Source organism: Misgurnus anguillicaudatus, chromosome 12 (genome assembly GCF_027580225.2).
Source record: "Misgurnus anguillicaudatus chromosome 12, ASM2758022v2, whole genome shotgun sequence".
NCBI classification, from domain to species: Eukaryota; Metazoa; Chordata; class Actinopteri; order Cypriniformes; family Cobitidae; genus Misgurnus; species Misgurnus anguillicaudatus.
The window spans coordinates 12,006,458-12,027,633 of record NC_073348.2 but is presented as its reverse complement, the minus strand read 5'-3'; the positions used below and the strand labels follow the sequence as shown (position 1 = coordinate 12,027,633).

Here is a 21,176-nt window from a genome sequence, read left to right as displayed (position 1 = left end):
TGTGCTAAAACACTAATAAAAACACAGACTATGATTACAATGAATTTAATAAAAATGTATTTTTCTGCCCCATTGAAATTAAAAGGACAATTCTTTTGTTTACTGTAGCAGCAGCTACAGGTTGCTTGGTAACAGACCTGACAGTTGATAGCCGAACATGATTAAGCGATTTGGGATTTCCTAACTAGAGATAAGATAAGATTTGGTGAGATAAGATGAGAATCCTAAATCAACTTAAGATTTGCTTCTGTAATATCAATTTGTGAAAAATCTTAATTTAACACATCATATCTTAAGTTAAGACCTAAGATAGAAAGTTTCTGTAATACGCCCCCAGGAAAGGCAACATCAATGGTGAGAGGTTTATCCAAGTTCTATAACCACATATGCTCCCATTCAGACGTCGTCTCTTTCAGGGAAGACCTTGCATTTTCAACATGACAATGCCAGACCACATACTGCATCAATTACAATGTCATGGCTGCATAGAAGAAGGATCCATGTACTGAAATGGCCAGCCTGCAGTCCAGAACTTTCACCCACAGAAAACATTCGGCGCATCATAAAGAGGAAGATGCAACAAAGAAGACCTAAGATAGTTGAGCAACTAGAAGCCTGTATTAGACATGGGACAACATTCCTATTCCTAAACATTGGTCCTCCTCCAGCTTTCCTTATACTGTATGTCCATTTAACTTTTCTGGCCTCTTATTGCTACCTGTCCCAACTTTTTTGGAATGTGTAGTTCTCATGAAATCCAAAATGAGCCAATATTTGGCATTACTTTTCAAAATGTTTTACTTTCAACATTTAATATGTTATCTATTCTACTGTGAATAAAATATAAGTTTATGAAATTTGTAAATTATTTCTTTTTTACTCACAATTTCTATAGTGTCCCCACTTTTTCTGATTTGGGGTTATAGTTAACGTGTACATTTGAACAAACTTTATTATAAAAAGCTTGTACAATGTTTCTGTCCTTTTTTTAAATCATACAGGTGCTGATCACTCCACATTGCTGCAGTAATTCAGGCAAAAGGAGCCCCAACTAAGTATTGAGTGCTGTACATGCTGGATGGATGGAATACACTTTATTGTCCCCAAAGGGGAAATTTGTATTGGACATACACATATTACAATCTGTTGCATTACAACATGACAACACAAAACAAAACAAAACAAAACACAAAAACTCTTAAAATCCCTCTTTATGCTCATACTTTTAATGTTCATACTTTTCAGTTGGCCAAGATTTTTAAAAATCCTTTCATTGTATTGGTCTTAATATTCTAATTTTCTGAGATATTGAATTGGGGATTTTCCTTAGTTCTCATTTATAATCATCAAAATTAAAATAAATAATCATATGAAATGTATCAGTCTGTGTGTAATAAATAAATATAATATACAAGTTTCACTTTTTGAATGGAATTAGTGAAATAAATCAACTTTTTGATGATACTGTAAATACTGTATATGACCAGCACCTGTATATTCATTTTGTCAACTGATACAGACACACATTTGTTTATTTTACTGCTATTAAAAACAACATTACAGGTATTTTGTAACTTACCTCAGTGTTTTTAGTGTAAACTTTGATTTATTTTTTACATCGATGAGCATCTTTACTCCTGATTCTCCAGGATCATTTCCTGTGAGATCCAGCTCTGTCAGGTGTGAGGGGTTTGACTCCAGAGCTAAAGCTAAAGATTTATAACCTTCTTCTGTAATACTGCAGTTCGAAAGTCTAAAACAAAAATACCAGTTGAACATTAGTTATGGCAAACCATAGTAGATTCACTGTACTGTATTAGTCTGGGTTTCCCCATGCTGCCTTGCGCGCAAATTTATTCACGCTGCAAGCCTAGCATGGAAACTATGGACCTTTTTGCCCCTGAAATAGGAAACCAATCACAGAACGGGGAGGAGGCATGATAATGTCTATGCGACACACCGAAGCAGTTTTGTTTATCCAACAAAGCAGATGCGAAGTTACTTTTCAATGCTGCCTTAGATATTGATCTTAGTAGTTTTGAACGCATTTATTTAAAAAAGAGCAACTTTTGGCGTTAAACAATTGGATATCCAAAAGATGTTTGTATATAGCAAGACATGATAGCCACAGAGTTTTATAGGACCAACCTGCTAGGCATCATCGTCGACGAAGTATAATTAACTTATAAATGGTAAGTGATATTTATTAATATCATATTGTCATTATGCCTGTACTGTGGTTGTCACAGTGCAACTAAATTGTGTTGCTTTTTAATATCAATATACAGCCACCGGTTTAGTTGCATAGCTTTCAGCTGTGTGCACACGTACCCAATTAAAGTCATTTACTTTTGAATTGATGTCGCTCTACATAGGTCATCTGGTATAATTGAAACGATTTGCTATGAGCTACGTACAGACGTATTTGATAGACATTCGTAGCGCCCAATAAACATCTCTGGGCATTCGTAAACCACGCTTCAAATACGAGAAAATGAGCGTATGGTTCCCAGACCACGTCTCATTCTCTATGAGACTAGTCTGGTGGTAGCCAGTTTAGTACTGTATATATAATGCTGAGAAAAATTCTTGGAGCTCCATGTCACAATTAAATTTGTTGTTTTGCAATGGAATAATGACCATTTACAATTATTTCTCAATAGAATACAACTAAAAATACAGTACATACAGCAGCATTAACAGACAGAATATAGGTATTTAATGTGATCTCCTCTTCCACTTAAGCAATAGCAGGAACTTGCAGGATCTCTTAAACCTAAATGAAATAAAATCGTATTTTTTATTCAAATCTAATGACTTCAGTCTCCTCAAAAGTTCAAGATGTGTTTAGTGCCAATGGGAGGTCACACTTTTTTAAATTTTGTATACAAATGTCCTGTATTTTCAGTTTGTACCCTGATAAAGTGTGTGAAAAAATATGGATGGTCAATAAAACTTTGCTAAAACAACATTTGTGGTGGCCTAAAACTGCTACACAATACTACAGAAATTGTACAAATATATAAAAAAATAAGTATAAAACAAATTTTGATAACCGAATAATCACACTGAAAGAAAGGCAAGAGTCCCTTAGTTTAAAACGAACCCACCTGAGTATCTTCAATGTGGAGTTATTTTGTAGTCCAGCAGAGAGCTGCTGCACTCCTGAATCCTGTAGTTCATTATTGCTCAGGTCAAGCTCCTTCAGACTGGTTGAGTCTGAACCAAGAACTGAAGCAAGAGCTGAACAACCTTCCTCTTGCAGACCACACTTATTTAGTCTAAAATAACATAATAAAAACATTGATAAAATAATAATAGACATAAACCTGTCATTAATTCTACCAAGCTGTCCTAACTGAAATCTGCTTGCACTGAGATATCTTAAAATATATCAGTGCCATTGTTTTGTCTTAAGATGAACACCAGTGATTTTTTTTCATTGTACAAAATAAAATAAAAAAACTACAATATATACAGTATATTTAAGAAACACATAAGTTCACCTATCTGTTTCTCTGAGAAATAATGCTGTAGCCAGTTATTCTCTTTTTGAAATGTAGATTCCTTGTTACAATTGTAACAAGACATCCTACATATTTATAAATTACAATGTAAAAGTCTGTTGAAAGCATTGTGTGCTCCGAAAACCTGGTCTAGGTGTATCAGTACGGCACAACCAGTAAGACTTGTCTATTCCAGTGCAATAATGCTAACTCATGGAAACGCATATTGTGAATCCTATAACTTTACAAGTGTCCCACAGGAGCTTGACTTAACATGTTTGGATTAACATCACTGACACGACTATAACAGATTTTGAAAGTTTACAATGAACACTTTTATGTATATTATCTGTCAAGTTGTTTTCTGGAGAAAAAAAGAGAACATTTTAATCAATTCTCAAGGCAAGGTGAACAGGTGCACACATATCTATTGGTAATACTTACTTGAGAATTTGCAGCTTAGACGTTTTTAGTTCCTTACAGAGCTGTTTTACTCCTGAATCTAGCAAACAGCTGTTGCTCAAGTCAATTTCTTTCAGAATGGTGTTGGAAGACAAAACAGCAGCTAAAGCTGAATAGTTTTTCTCTGTCAGGTCACAATTATTTAGCCTAAACAGAATTAATAACAATGTTTTGTTGTAATTCATCACATATTTAACTAGGGATGGGTATTGTTTGGGTTTTTTTCGATACCGGTGCCAAAGCGATACTTTTAAAACGGTTCCGGTGCCTAAACGGTGCCTAAAGCGGTACTTTGAAAAAAAGAGTCACAGAAAGATGGTAGATGATAGTACAGCATAAAACACTATTAAAATTCTTCTCTGTTTGTCATTTGTTTATTAATGATTTGACTAAAGCACCATCATCTTTTAAGACCTTCATTCTTGATTTCTTTTTAATGAAATTTTTGATTTGTGAATTAAATAAAATCTTCTCAACAATCCACTTTGAGCTCAGAAAAATGTTCTATGATTGGTTGTTAATAATCTGTTCAATGATTGGTTAAAGCCTACGCGGCTGCCGCTCACAAAAAGGGCGAGTTCTAATCGAAAGTGATCCTCCCTAGGTCCTATTCCCTTCGAAGATCAGATCTCTTGAACTCTAGAGAAAGTTGCGCAATTGTGTCTCATAGTGTGGCTAATTAAACACACTTGGCAAATAGAGCAATAAAATACAGCGTCTTTTTCTCTTTATTTGGATCGACTCTTCATGCGAAATCCTCTTCGTGAAGTGCCCTTCAATGGCGCAAAACAGCATTTGGAATTCATCCAAAATATTTTCTTATCGGCTTGTAAAACCATTCACGTTTTGACGCTTTCTGCTTGTCTCCGATGAACTTGACACTCGTGACTGCCGCGGGCCATCTCAGGCCAATATCAGCCGAAGTACTAATAAAAACATTATTGAGGTAATACGTTTTAGCAAATTCTCTGAAGGAATGTTACCATATAAAATATAAAATAAGCTGCCATCAGATCAATTGCGGCATTCACGCGCTCCTCTGAGTATCTCATTTTCCAAATTGTTCTTTTAAGTCAGAATATAAAAATAACCTGGACATATATTCTTACAAAATTAGTTCGATTTGTATTATTAGGGATGTGCAGATGAGGATTTTTTCACATTTTAAACTTATTAAACACAGCGCATATTTTAAATGAAAATATATTTGGCAAAGAAGTTTAAAAGTTGGCTATTAATTTTTAAAATGTTTGTTCATTATTACTCTAAACGAAAAACTCAACTCCAATAAAATACTAGCTCCAATGACAAACTTGCTTATATTGCTTGTTTATTAATCAAACGAATTCGACGGATGGTATCTGCGTTAAAACACAAATAAATGAAAGATTTAATTGACATAATTTTCATTACTACGAATGCTTATTTGTTCATTATTATTTTTTAATTAAAGCAGAACAACAATAAAAATGTAAAATGACTCGCTTATATTAAACAAAACGTTTAACAAAAATGAATAGATTTTACCCGCACTATAACATAAATAAATCTAAGATCCTTAGATTTTTCAAAACAAATGATTGGTTTCCCTTTTTTATCAATATAAAACTACAACAATAATGTAAAATATGAACAAACTTAAGCGAAGAAATCAAACTTGAATCCTCTGTATTATCAAATCTTTCCAACTTTCACATTCACGTGAATTTTGTAAGTGAGGAAATTATTTACACCATATGAGTGCAGTATAATTTAACTAGCGATTGTGCTGTGCTTGTGTGATTATGCTTTTTGCGCTACAGAGAGCAAAATACTTCAGTCAACCGTTCATGCATTGAGAGGCACCGAAATGAGGCACCGAAATCTGTGTTCTGATTCGGTCCGGTAGGTACCGCCCATATAAGCTTCGGTGCCATAATGGCACCGCGTTTCGGTACCCAACCCTATATTTAACACATTACAATAACAGACAATGTTGCTGACATTCTTCTATATTTACTATAAGAAATAAATAAAAAGCTATATTGTATATTTTAGTCACCTAATTTTCACCAGTCTGCTATGCGAGTCCATTAAAAGAGCGGAAAGATTGTTTCCATCCAGGTCTCCTAATTTGTTGTCGCTCAAATCCAGTTCTGTTAGCAATAAGGGGTTTCGATCCAAAACTTCAGTCAGATATTTACACGCCTCTTCTGCAGCAGGACTTTTTAGAAATCTACAGAAAGATAAAGATCATGTCAGATTACAAAACTTTATTTTCTAATAAAATTGTAGGCCTTTTGCAGCTCCTGTCATAAATCCAATGTAATATTTACTTTACTAAAATGTATGTACTTTGTTCCTATTCAAGTGATTTAAAAAAAAAATGTAAATACTATTTTCTTAAGATAAATTACTTCCTAATTCTGATTTAATGTTTAATTACTACACACTTGACTTTGGAATCATTAGTCTTACTAGCAGGAGATTTACATATTTGCATATTTACTTGTGCAAAATGTGTTTCTAGTGCCTCGTTTTCTTCATTTATTCTATGTGAATGCCATTGATTCCATGTCTGGGTCTTATTATTATTACATATTTGTGCTTTTAATCACCTGATGGTCTGCAATTTACAGCCTTGTTTAGCCTTTTGTGCATTAAGGAGCATCTCCACTCCTGTTTCTCCGGGATCATTTTCTGTTAGATTCAGCTCTGTCAGGTGTGAGGGATTCGATTTCAGAGCCAAGGCCAAAGTTCTGTAACCTTTTTCTGTAATACCACAGTTTGAAAACCTATTAAAAAAATAATATTTTATTTAACTTCCTTGGGAAAAACAGTTTTTGTATACACAACTATACTTAAACAAAATATCGAAATTAAACTTGGAAAAGGATCACACATTTATTAGAATTTCTGAATCAATTCACATTTAGTTACAATATTTAGTACAATATTTAAAAATTGTTTAATCAAACAGTGTCAAACTTTGAAAACAATAAATGTAAATATGCTATTTTATCTTTCACTGTGACAGTCAGACATTTACATGTGTATATTAATATACAGAAATCTTTATAAATAAAAACAAATACAAACTTCAGTTTTTCCAGCCTGCATAGTGAATGTTTCAGCAAAGTGGAGATCTTCTCCATCCCAGCGTTTCCGAGTTGATTTCCACTCAGATCCAACTCTTTCAAGTTTGAAGGATTAGAAATAAAAGCTGACAACAGATCAGCACAGCCGCTTTCTGAAATACCGTTGTAATCAATCCTGCAGAGAGTAAAAACATAAGTTGAAAACATAATTCAAGTAATTTCATACATGCTGTAACTAAACAAACAGAACCATAAATCTACAGTATATGATTCATTGACTCACTGATGTTAGATCCCTAAACCTTTATAAAAAAAAAACCATACATTTCAATTTAAAATGCTGTTTTTTAAGCAATTTCAAACAATGCTTTATTTTTAAGCTACTTTAAATACAATTGAAAATAAAGTATCAAGTATAATATGTATAAAATTGACACCAAAGAAAAGCTTACTGTATTGTCTTTAGTTTACAGTGCTTATCCTCTAAAAGAGCAGCCAGTTGCTTTACTTCTGTGTCTTGTAGTTTAATTTGAATCAGTTTCAGCTCTGTCATGAGTAAAGGGTTTTCATGGACAACGTTCATCACATACTGACAGCCTTTCTCAGCTTCAGAACTTTTTAAAAGCCTGAAAAGAAGGGAAGTTGCAGAATTATTTAAGTCAATCCAGTTCACGCGTACATTTGTTGGGATAAAACACAGAAGATACAGTGTACTGGATATAACAAGCTAATAAAACATGTTTTAATCCTGAAGTGACTTTGTTACTGTGATGCAGGGTATTAAGAGTAACATACACATGTGTTTGTGTTTTATTTATTGTGTTTATGTCTCACCTCAGTGTTTTCAGTGTATAGTTTGATTTCTTTTGTACATCAAGGAGCATCTTTACTCCTGATTCTCCAGGATCATTTCCTGTTAGTTCCAGCTCTGTCAGGTGTGAGGGATTTAACTCCAGAGCTAAAGCTAAAGATTTATAACCTTCTTCTGTAATGCTGCAGTTTGAAAGTCTCAGAAGAAAACAAATAATAAAAATAACCTCAGATTAATGCTGTTTAAATAATACCAAGCCTTGACACACACGCACGCACGCAAGTGCACAAACACACGCACGCACACACACACGCACGCACGCACACACACGCACGCACGCACACACACACACACACACACACACACACACACACACACACACACACTACTGGTTAAAAGTTTTGAAACACTTCTTCATATTGTTTTTCCAAATTACAGAAAAATAATAAACTTACACAAACTACGGCATAACAAAAATGTAACTGTGGGAATTATAATGTAAATTTTATTAATTAATAGGATAAGCCCCTTGAGATGTAGCATCTCGTTTTCGAGGGGGTCCTAACATACAAAGATATCAATCTTACAAACAATAACAGAATAACAGTTAGACATTACATACAACAATCACACATACAGTACAACACAGCAATAACAACTACAAAAATAAAAATGTCAAATTATACCCCACTGTTTTAACTAAAATAGTCAATAGATAATCAAAATAACACCAATTCAGATCAAATTTCAGGACAGTAAATAAACCACAAACAAAATATTAAAACGTAAAAAATTATGTTGTGAAGAAATGCATAATGCATCCAAAATAGATCAAACTTAAATTTTATCATCTGAAGTGCAGTTGCCCTTTGCCTAGGAATTGCAGTTTCTGTGACTGTACACACAGTTTCACTATAACCTCATTTCACACAGTATACATTTGGCACTGCAATGTGGGGTTAACCCAGCAAATGCAATGTTTATCCTGCTTAAGAGCAGGGTTTTCAAACCCCTGGTAAAATGTGGAAATAATCCTCATTCAGTTTAGAATGAAGATAACCCAGGGATAACCCAGGGTTGAGCACAGGGTGAAAAGTCTTAGTGTATATGCTTTTAGTGACGTCTTAACATTTGCCAGCACAAGTTGATTCATGTTAAGACACAACTGGGGGGGAGCACTTTAATCCCTTGGGGGGCTGCACACTTTACCTTATTGTGACTGATTTCCTGCTCCTTTTCATTACTTATTCACGTACTTATTACGGCTACCTATATTAATGCCTGTATTATAAACATTCAATATTAATTAATCTAACAATCTTAATTAAGCTATCTGACTAAGCCTAATAATTCTGAATTAATTCACAATTAGAGTAACAAAAATTCAAACCTCAGTTTCTCCAGTCGGCATTCAGAATTTTTCAGTAGAGTTGAGATTTCTGTGACTCCACAGTCTTCTATTTTATTTCCAGTCAGATCCAGCTCTCGAAGATGTGAAGGATTTGCATTTAATGCTGAAGCCAGAAGAGTACAACCTTCTTTCGTAATATCAACACAATTAAACCTTGGATAATAAATAAATATAATTCAATAATATTGCAATAATATAAACACATTTCGCATTTGATTATTTGGCATTTACATTATTTTACATTTACGTATTGCATCATTAATATATTTATTAAGATATTCATATAATAAATGATTTATACATTCAATGTAAATATTGTGATAGTGTATTTTGTTTATTATTTGAGAAATAAATAACATGCATAAATAGTGTTGAAGAATACTTTTAATTTATTAAATGTATCATATTCTTATTCTTATCATTTATTCAGATTATTAGTATTCCTGCTTTTACCCAGCTATGAGATATACAAAAACGTTTCACAGTAAAGTTTTTACTTATTTATATTAGCTTTTGCTTAATACTTACTTTAGTTTTTTCAGTTTACACTGTAAATTTTCTAACAGATTGGAGAAACACTTTATTCCTGAATCTTTAAGTTTGCTCCTGCTCAAATCCAGCTCGATCAGGTTTGAAGGGTTTGATATAAAGGCTGAAGCCAGAGCAGCACAATCTTCTTCTCTGATGTAGGGTTTGTCATTGAGGCTACAGAATGAGAACACAAAGCATCTCATCTAAGCATTTATCAAAGTGTTAAATTGTACAGTTCATGCTAAAAAATTTTTTACAGCTCATGCTAAACAATTGTACAGCTCAGCTATTTTCAATCTAGAACATCTACAGTTACCACTGGTGTTCTCCAGGGTTTTAGTTCTGGGCCAAATTTTATTTATTATTTACTCCCTTCTTGGTCACATTTTTTAAGAAGTTTGGTTACACTCCCATTCTCAGGAAACATATTCTAAAGACAACTAAGATTTAAATAGTAACTTACATTAGTGTCTTTATTTTGCAGTGCTTATCCTCCAGTACAGCAGCAAGATAATTCAATCCTGATTCTCGTAGTTCATGTTTACTCAAATCCAGCTCTCTCTTAAATAGAAGGTTTTCACCAAGAACGTCATTCAGATACTTTAGGGCTGTCTCCGCAGGATTTTCCAAGAATCTTAAAGTATATAAAACAGAAAGATTACAAGTATTTAGTGCTTGTTAGCACTATTAACTTAAATAACCACGGTTTTGCTACAAAAACAAGGGTAAATGTCTCGGTCACAACTGTAACCTCTGTTCCTTGAGATAGGGAACAAGATGCTGCATCATGAAATTACACCCTGGGGATCTTCCCGGATCTGAATAAACTGTGAAACTACTCCATCCCACAGGCAACAAGAGACGACATCACAAGCATAGAAGGGATGTGCAAACAGCACATGTCAGCCTCTGGAAAAGGTAAAGCGAGCAATACAGGCACAAGGAGTTGAGGCAATGAAACGCACCGTCTAATCGTGAGGGACGGTAATATTGCCCTCTTTATCACATAAAGCTGCCCAGGAACAGAGTGTTAAAGACATCACACTCAAGAGCTGCCCGATTATGCCTATGTAAAGTCGAGGGCAGGGAACAGCACACCGCTTAAAACTCTTACTTGCCATTAACCATTTTAAGCTATCTGACTAAGCGAATATATTTTTAGGACAGCTTAAAAGAGAGCTTGCTGAATGACAGAAGCTAACTTGAGCTGTTTGTGCCTTCCGGTATCCGTCGCACTCGTGACATCATCTCTCATTGGCTTTAAGTCAGACTAGTTTCACAGTTAATTCAGATGCACAAACCCTGGTGGCTTTCCTCAAAGCGTCATTTCATGACGCAGCATAGAGTCCCGTAAAAAAAAGGAACATGGTTACTGTGGTGAAACCACTGCTTTGCAAATGGTAATCAATACAGTAAAAAGTATGTTTTAAGTGTTATGCTATGAGCACATTGGCAGCATACACTGTACTACTGAAATGTAGTACTATTATTAGTACACTATTAAATATAGTAATTATAAATGCAACACTTTTGTTTTTGCCCCCATTTTTCATGAGCTGAACTCTTTCCCTTTCTATGTACACAAAAGGCATATTTCTCACAAATATTGTTCACAAATATGTCTAAACAATGCGATTATATTTTTGTTTAATATAGTATTAAGCAATGTGAACATCAGTACATAATGACATGGATTTTTTTCCTTTCAGGATTTATGAAGAAATCTGTAGCCATAGCCATACAATATATAAGGGTAACAATTCATAAAATTCAGTTATTTTCACAGTATTTAATGCATTAACATTAACACAGTATTTAAGGCTGCCACTAAAACATTTTACACTAATATAAAAGTGGTCAATGTAGCTCATGCTCATATGATGCTTATTTGTTAAGACATGTGATGCATTTATAAAATTAATTTAATAAAAAATGACATCAATATGCGAGTCCAACATCTTTGTCCATACACCATTCATTCAAATATTGCCAGCTTAGCTGCCTTACCAGGCTTGTGCCCTTCTTTTTTAAAGACATGGCAACCTCTGTTAAGGCCTTTTCAACCAGAGATTTTGGAAAATGCGTCAGGGATTTGTTCGTGGAATGTTTGATTTTGGTTCATTAACACTGCCAATGATTTTTCTGGAATCTGTAAGCACTGTTCACATATAATGTGTTCTGTAAATGTTACGGCAATATTACTAGGTCCAGTATTAGTTTCTTGACAACGTTAACGTAATTTTTTTACTGATCAAAATGAAATGATAACATAATAAAAACTAATCAATGACGACGATAACTATGACAAAAATCTATTGACATTTTCATCAACAAATAAAAATCATACAAAGTGTCAGTGAGTGAGGGATAAAATCTGTGTGCTCAAAAGGTTAGACACACACATATAACTGAGGGACTTAATACAGCACTATGCAGGGCAATCAATCAAAGTACTGTGTGAGCCAATCAAAAGCATATGGAGAATATGGATTCTGTTGGCCAAAACAGAGAGGCTTAGGAATAGATTTATTCCTCAGGCCATTTGACTTCTTAATATGGACACACAATCCCGCATCTTAAGGACTCTGGTTGTGTAATGTTATTCCCAGTTTTATTGCACCTGCACTTTACTGTTTGTACAATGACATACACTTTTTGCACATTTTAGCTACAGTTCTACCTCAATCTCTGTTCTCTCAATTCAGATTTGTTTTGTTTTTCTCTCAACTAAATTTTTTTATACTTTTTTTCTGATTCCCCTATATATTTTTTGGCTTAACTTGTTGTATATATTGTATTAATTTTTTTCCAAATTTTTTAGTTGCACAGTCTAAAAGAGCATACCAGTCTTACATTTCACTACAGGTTGTATCTGCATATAACTGTGTATATGACAAATAAAAATTCTTGAATTGTGGTCTCGCGGTACTTTGATGTCAAATGCTATGAATGAGCCATCGTAGCACAAAATATAACACAAAATTGCGGGACATCAGCTTGCTGCATATGTCAAAAACTGTACAGAAAATGTAATGTCTGGTCTGAGCGAAGAGCAGACATGCATATCACATTTGATTTTGTCAAGGGACCCTTTATTAAACTTGTGATCCTATACAAAATAAAAACAAACGTGAAGTGCAAGAGTCATCCCTCAGCTTATTACATAGCACAGATGTTTTTATATATGCTGATACTTCTTTATCAGCTAACCTGAGCTAGTATGTATACGCCAAAATAAACCAGGGATCTCCTGTACTTATTGCCTGAGTAAGATGGTACATTATAAGATTGATTGACATAAAGATAATAAGTGTACAATTTCACTATCACCAAAAGACTATTTCTAAAAGAAAAGTCTGCTGTCTAAATGAACATGGACTAGGTCCTCTTTACGGGAGCGATCCCAGAACACTTACAACACGTGTTTGTGTACACACAAAAGGCTCTCTGCCAATTAACTGAAGATTTCTGGAATCAAAGTGCTGTGTGAATGGCGATTTAGTTACATGCTTTCTAGAATTTACCTCAGTGTTTTGAGTGTACAGTCTAGATGCTGTTGTACATCAGTAAGCATCTTCACTCCTGATTCTCCAGGATCATTTCCTGTGAGATCCAGCTCTGTCAGGTGTGAGGGGTTTAACTTCAGAGCTGAAGCCAAACTTTTATAACCTTCTTCTGTAATACTGCAGTTTGAAAGTCTGGAACAACAAGTTGACATTCTTTTACGATAGCGACATCAGATCATCAAATAATTTAAACTTTCTCTGAACAATATTCACTACTACTAAACTATAGTAAAATATATTATACTGCAGAACCATTTACCTGAATACAGTGGGTAAAAGAGACCTTTATTATAATGTCTAAACTCACCTGAGTATCTCTAATGTAGAGTTTTTTTGTAGTCCATCGGACAGCAGCTTCACTCCTGAATCCTGTAGTTTATTATTGCTCAGGTCAAGCTCCTTCAGACTGGTTGAGTCTGAACCAAGAACTGAAGCAAGAGCTGAACAACTTTCTTCTGTTAGATCACATTTATTTAGCCTAAAACATGTTAGATGAACTTATTACACTTCTTGCATTTCTTTTAATGAAAAAAAGATATGCATTTACACTGTATACTGCATCTTTAATTTATTAGTGTCAACATTCTATTGTTTATGTTTAACAGCTAACAAATCTTTAGTTACTCCTAAAATAAGGAAAAGAGACTTTGAAAACACTTTATTTTAACTAAAAGTCCGGTGTAGCACATTTTTGCTCATGTTTTTTTGTTGAAAATATGAGAATCGTTTGAAAGAATCGGGATCTCAATTCCTATTGAGAAAAATCGTGATTCACGTTTTAGCACGAACCGTGCAGCCCTCACAGCAAAATCACCAGTGTTAAATCAACACTGCTGGTGTATATATGGGGACGACTAAGTCTGGTGTTACTCATATAAACACCAGCAGTGCTGATTTAACACTGGTGATTTTGCTGTGCTAGTAAGTATGGTGGCACAAAATAAAACATGGTGTTTTTCTCAAGTGGATAAAAATGAGAACTACATTGTATGGTGGAAGAGCACTTAGTTTGCAACACTTCGACCTCGGTGCGTAGTAACATCCTCACTCATGACTACTCCCCCTCTCTCTCAAACTCAAAAGAGGGGGAGTAGTCAGGAGTGATGTTACTGCACCCGAGGTTGAAGTGCTGCAAACTAAGTGAAATAGTATTTCTAAAATTCATCATGAGTTATTGCTGTGTACCTTACAAAAACAAAAATTACATTAAAAAGATCATCATTTCAAATGCATTCTTCATAAATAATCTCAAAATTTGGTTTAAATTGAGTTCAGTGTTTTGTCTGTTTTCACACAACCTACCTCAGTATGTCTAGTTTACACTTTACATTCTCCAGTCCAGTGCAGAGCTCCTTTACTCCTGAATCCTGCAGACTATTATTGTTCATGTTGAGCTCCTTTAGACTGTTATCTGATTTAAAAACTTTAGCCAGACAAAAACAGCTATTCTCTGTGAGGTTACAATCATTTAACCTGCAAAAAAAAACTAAAATGAAACAATGTACAGGTATTTGCTAATTTAATGTTTAATAAATTAGTAAACATACCATATTTTCTAGACTATAAGTCGCTCCGGAGTAAGTCGCATCAGTTAAAAATGCCAGAGCAGAAGTTCCAGGACCCGCCAAACTATCAAAAAAGTGTGACATATAGTCCGGAAAATATGGTGTATACAGTATACATACTGTGGGTTATTTTCTTATAATCCAAAGGACCGAAGTCAATTATTCTACTTATTCCACGTTTACCACAAACATCGCTCCAGTGGTTATTTTAAAACATTTGACAAGTTAGGTGTGCGTTTTACAGAAAAATAATCAACACCCATGGAACATTTCTCAGCCAATAAGAATAAAGCATTCAACAGGCCCATGGTGTATATACAGATGTGGCCTTTAAAAATGCGCGTTTCTGAGAGCAGAATGCCGCGAGCACTTCCGAAATTCTGCCAGATCCTGCAGAAGGGGGGTTCGGTGGGGGACGCAGGAAATACAAAAACCTGTAGATGGCAGTCGTGTTTCATGTAGGCCATACTGACGGCAATTTTTGTGCTTGACTTCATGCTGAGAGTATACTGTATGATATTGAAGTAACATGACACGGATTTTCTGTGTTTAGGCGATAGACTTTGATGTCATACAAGTGCACGCTTTTTTGGCAAACATTTCGTTGGCGAAGTTTTCTTTTGCCAGTTACATAAACAGTCACATATTCTTCATCCGACTCAAACGCGCATCATTTGTCTTTTTATTTTCCGTGTACTTACAGTAGAAGAGACGTGATGTATGATAACTGAGTCTTATAAAAAAATAACTCGCGAAGACCTTTGAAGAGACCGAGCGCATTTACGCAATATCATTAACTAGTTTATCTAATTTTACATTTAGTTCATTTTTGCATTTTGCAGCTTTAACATGGTTGTGTTGCGCTTTTCTGCATTACTGAACAGTAGGAATATAAGTAGAAATATAAGAAAATATAAGGTAAGCGTGTTGGGTGTATTTCCTAATTATAAGCTTTTGGGAAATTGCACCAAAACTAAACGTGCATAAAAACATAAACAAGTCATTCAAATAAGCGAAAAATATTTTTTATGAGCTCAAAATTTTGAATATGATGTGCTATTGCAAAAAATTGCCCATCTCTAAAGGAGAATATTCATCTTTAAAGTTGAAGAAACAAAAAATTAATGTACTGATAAGCATTTGTCTATATATATTAGGGATGTGCCCGAAGCCAAATGCGTTATTCGGAAGGGCACGGATAATGGCTTTAAAACGAATAACGAATTCATCCGAATAACAGAAAAAATATTCGGCCAGACATAATCAAGTGTTTACTGTAACAGCTAAATTATAAAGCCCTTAAAGCACACATAATATGTGTGTTAAGTGAATGAGTGTAATCTATAAAATTACATGAATGACATTTTCTGCGCGTCCCTTATTTAGAAACTCAAGATGTTTTGGAATTAGTTGTAACACGCTCCTATAATATCAAACTTCTTTTAATCCAACTGTAAAAAATACCCTTTTTTTTTTGTTTTATTTAATTACACAAGACCAGTAAACCTTGATAAAATGCTGCACTCTGACAATAAAAACGAAATATTCGTTAATAACTCCGTGCCTCCGTGACTTCGGTCACAGATGATCTTTTAATTAGTTCAAGTTAAAGCCAGCTTCATTGTAAATCTAGGTGAATATAAAATAAACAAGTAAATAGATAAAAATATGAAAATTGTAACATTTTAAAAGCAAAATTTATACTGAAGATTATTATGACATGAATTGCAATTAACATTAAAAAAAAGTTAGTAAATAACAGCTGAAACATTTGAATTACATCTTTCTAATTACATTGTTTAAAATAATTTTGCTTGTTTTGAACTAAGTCAAAACTGACTTTTAAATAATAGAGCATATACTGTTATTTGAAATTATAAACAAATATCTGATTATTAACTAATTTAGATGAAGATTAATGAGAATTTTTTTTTAAACAATTCGTTCTGTTCACGCAAACGCTGTAGGCTATGGACATATTTAATAATGAGCTTAACAAGTTTGTTGTAATGCTATATGCTTTCGTAAATTCTTGCCAAAACAGATGTTTTTTTACTATTCTGTCAGTGCAGGTACTTGCGTGTCTGTGCGTTGCGTTTCGGATCTGTTAGTCAGCGCGAGTCTTGTTGATCTTAATAACTTTTTAACATAAATCAGTCCCGAACTTTATCTCTCTTAATAACTCTTTAAACATCAAGCAAGTCCTGCATTTTATTTTCAAATTCCTGCATGTTTTTAAACCGAAACTAAGATGTCAGACATGACATGCATCTTAGTATTAATCATTTCACTCTCAGAAAACGTATTAGATGTTTAATTAATAGAGTTTTTGAAAACATCCCACTCATTTAGACAGAATGGGTCACATATGTAATGTGCTGAAAGACACAATAAACGCTTAAAGCGCTCTCAAGTTCAACGCAGATAGGCACAAGCTGTATGAGGCTTTGAAAATTAGAAGTTTGTTTTCCATTAATGAGAATCAAGTTATTTGTCTTTTTGATAAAAAATGTGTAATATTATTTTTTATAAATATTTACAGTTATTTAAGTTATAATTATAATAAAAGCAAAAATTCATTTAAAATTGTTAAACATATTTAATGCTAACTATACTTACAAATTCAGAAAATATTTTTTACAGTGTATAAATAAAACGACATGAAGGAAGTTCATTCCAAAATGTAATGCGTCTCTAGTGTAGCAGCTACCAGTGACACAGAAAGTCAAGAAATTAAAAACCACCCACCCCCAGGTCTGCCAATTCTTTGCCAACCCCCAATTCTAATCGCCTCTCAGGGAACAACCAAACAAAAGAAAACCGGTTTTTCAAGTTTTGACCAGCGTGTGGCGTTTTAATTCCCACCCTTGCAGTTCCTTTGTTTAAATGCAAATCTAGGCCTACTACATACGCTGTAAGTTATTTTAAATGAATGTTTATAACTAAAATTGAGTGGATATCGGGTAACGTAATTTGACATATGATGCATTTCTGTCAGTTCACACGCTCACACGCCAAACCGTGTAAGCTATTTCTCACGCTGAGAAGTAAAATAGAACTTTTCCTGCTATACAATTAATAAAGAGGTGCTGGTATACACAGAGCATTCCTGTCGAGTTTAGCAGTACTGTTTTTAGGTGTGGTCAACTTTACGCAGCGACGCAAGAGCAGACAAGCAGATTACGTCAGAGTACCGCGAGAAATAAGGCGGAGGAGGTTGGTTTCAATCGCTCTCGCGGTACTCTGATGTCATCCACTCATGTTTGAGTCTGTATCAGATGAAAATACAGATTTTGAGGAACAACTTATTGTTTGGAGATTGTCAATGGACGTTTCTTAGTAGTAAGTTTGTTTTTCAGTATGGACCAAAACGCCAAATGCATAAAATAAAAATGTAGTAATATTGTAATGTATTGGAATGATATGTTTTCTAAAATGTTTAAAAATGAACAAATCAGTTGTGCGAAACTACACAGATATATTTTTTAATGAAACATATTCAGTGGTTTCAGTGCCTCATGGTGGGGTTGAACCGCTGGTTCAGTTTACCCCATCTGGTTCACTTTGCCCCACAGCCACCATTTTGGGAAAACTGCCTATAGTAATTCAGGCTAATCTTTAGCTAAATCATTCACATGGTTTTATACATTAGCCTATCATGGTATAAATATTTAGACCTGAATAAATCTACTTTGACATAACAACCTGGTATGTATAAATTTTACTTTGATATAAAAACTGTTTTTTTGTAAAAAAAAATCACTTTAATCATAACTCTTTAATTTGTCCTTCTCTTTAACATAGCCAAATAGAAATTATGGTTGCTACCTGTATTTGTGGTCACACGGCTACAAATCTGTATGGTTGCCTAGATAAAGGCTTATTTTGCTCCACTCTCCCCTACTTTGTATTAAGAAACGGCTATTGTTTACAGAAGCCGGAGCGCGAGCTACAAACTACAGAGCAAGTGCGCGGGTGCACAATGGTGAAAGAGCAACACACGATGTAAATAACTAAACCAGTGCTCGCAGTACAGACACTTTATATTTGAGCGTACTGCGTACCTTCACTTTCTTTTGCATGCCACCACTTCTCATGTTGCTGGTACTCTGCTGTAAAGAGTCAAAGGGCGTTTATATGTGGCGCTGCGCAGACAGTTCGGCACCGAAGACATCAAAGTACCGCGAGAGCAAGTCGAAATGATACAAATGTTCCGACTTTCCCTTTGTTCTCGCGGTACTCTGATGTCAAACGCCGACCAGTCAGCGCCGCACCATTTAAAGTCGAACACACAAAGCGTCAAGGTCTGAGCCCGGTTTCACAAAAGCACTTATGAATGAACGATTACTCCAGAGCACTCGTAGATCTACGATGATTTTCAAGTGCAACTTAAGTTACGAAGCCTTTGGGAAACAGCCCGTAATTCTAAGATGATTCGTACGATCGTTTTTACGATCTACTTACCCTCACAATGCTTTTGGGAGACCCGGCCATGGTCATGACTTGCACATTGTGTGTTGCTTTAGTTTAATATAAAGTGCTCATTTGGTTTGGTGTATTTTGAGTGTGGCAGTCATTCTATTAGCCCCAATCAATCACAAATCATCGCTTCTCCTATTTCTTAGTAGATGAACTGAATATAATCTGCTGTCATCTGCAGTTATATTTACAGAGACCAGTATTCATTCGATTTTAAGAACTTTTTTTGCCACTTTTAAAACTGCAAAACTAAATAAAAAAGATCATATGATATGCCGAATGAGCATATAAACATATGTTTTCTTGTTCGCTCCACGGGTTTAAACGCCGTTTTTTTTCTAAAGAATAATGTTACAACTTTATTGGTGGTGGTTGAAAATAATTTATATTGCAGAATAATTTATATTGCATTTTAGCGCAATATAAATGTATCATATTGTTATTCTTAATATAAGAGAATACTCATATATTTTTACAACACTTTTAACTTTAAAACATACATATAAAGATGCTTAGTACAATAGCTTTGCTTCTGACAACAAGTTTCTGTAATACATCAGTAAATCAATCACAAAATGTGTTGACAGTGCCGAATAAAATGCTTGTCAATTCAAACAAAGCTGAAAGGTGTATAAAACCGCTTGAATAACCAATATCTGAACTGTGCTCTTTTGCATACCTCTACTTTTCTCATGTCTTTCTTTATACCACCTTTATCTCTTTAAAATATTGCTACTTTTAGAAATAATGTGTTTGCATTTTTTTGTATACTGCACACTTTATTTGCATCAACTATACCCATAATAACATTTTCTACATTTTTCTTTCAATAAAGATAAACATATTTATTATTGTCTTAACTTAAAACTTTGTTTTTTTTAATTTATAAATTAGATTATATATAAATAAGTTTTGAAAACTGTTGAATGCGAATGTCTGAGATAAGGTATCTGGAAGGAGACACGGCGTGTTTGTCTATATAGCCACATGTTATTAAATTTATTATTTTACTCACACATTTCACAAAGTACAAATTGTAGGTGTAAATATTCATAAACTCAACACTTCGGAGGTGTTTTCCGTCCGTAAAAGGCGCAGTTTCTCTATTCGCTATTTTATTAGATACGCTTATAATATAATATACATTTTAAATTAAAAAGTCTGTTCTATTTCTTATCATTTATTTTGGTTTGACCAAATAAAAAAATACATAAGTGACATTAGGAGATTTTATTAAGATAAATTATACACTTTTTATATAAATAAGTTTTGAAAAGTGTTGAATGCGAATGTCTGAGATAAGATATCTGGAAGGAGACGCGGCGTGTTTGTTTATAAAGCCACATGTTATTAAATTGATTATTTTACACACACATTTCACAAAGTACATATTGTAAGTGTAAATATTCATAAACTCAACACTTCGGGGGTGTTTTTTGTATGTAAAAGGCACAGTTTCTCTGTTCGCCAATTTATTCGATGCAGTATAGCCTACATATAAAGTCAATTTAAAATAAAAATGTCTGTTCTATTTCTAGTCATTTATTTTGGTTTGACCAACTAAAAAATACATAAGTGACATTAAGAGATTTTATAAAGTTATTTTAATCCATTATTTTAATGATATTTACAAAGCCACTGGACATTTTTACAGATATGAATTACGGCTGAAAGGATTTTTAAAAATCACAACACTGCCTATATGCGCAAAAAAAGGTATAATTAAAGGTATTATAAATATAAATATGTAAAACTAAATAAAGATATC

General features: G+C 34.0%; 1 protein-coding gene across 1 annotated transcript in view; it reads right to left on the bottom strand.

Moving 5' to 3' along the window:
* The window catches only part of LOC141368896 (uncharacterized), a 137,596-nt gene that overhangs the window by 20,445 nt on the left and 95,975 nt on the right, over positions 1-21,176 (bottom strand). Inside the window, exons 15-28 of the mRNA XM_073873688.1 lie at positions 14,667-14,837; positions 13,672-13,842; positions 13,323-13,496; positions 10,262-10,432; positions 9,796-9,972; positions 9,247-9,420; positions 7,880-8,053; positions 7,498-7,671; positions 7,047-7,220; positions 6,566-6,742; positions 6,010-6,183; positions 3,951-4,115; positions 3,111-3,281; positions 1,580-1,753 (exon numbers count right to left, since the gene is read on the bottom strand). Of these exons, the coding sequence (XP_073729789.1) occupies positions 1,580-1,753; positions 3,111-3,281; positions 3,951-4,115; positions 6,010-6,183; positions 6,566-6,742; positions 7,047-7,220; positions 7,498-7,671; positions 7,880-8,053; positions 9,247-9,420; positions 9,796-9,972; positions 10,262-10,432; positions 13,323-13,496; positions 13,672-13,842; positions 14,667-14,837 (2,421 nt within the window). The remainder of the gene's footprint in view (positions 1-1,579; positions 1,754-3,110; positions 3,282-3,950; positions 4,116-6,009; positions 6,184-6,565; positions 6,743-7,046; positions 7,221-7,497; positions 7,672-7,879; positions 8,054-9,246; positions 9,421-9,795; positions 9,973-10,261; positions 10,433-13,322; positions 13,497-13,671; positions 13,843-14,666; positions 14,838-21,176) is intronic.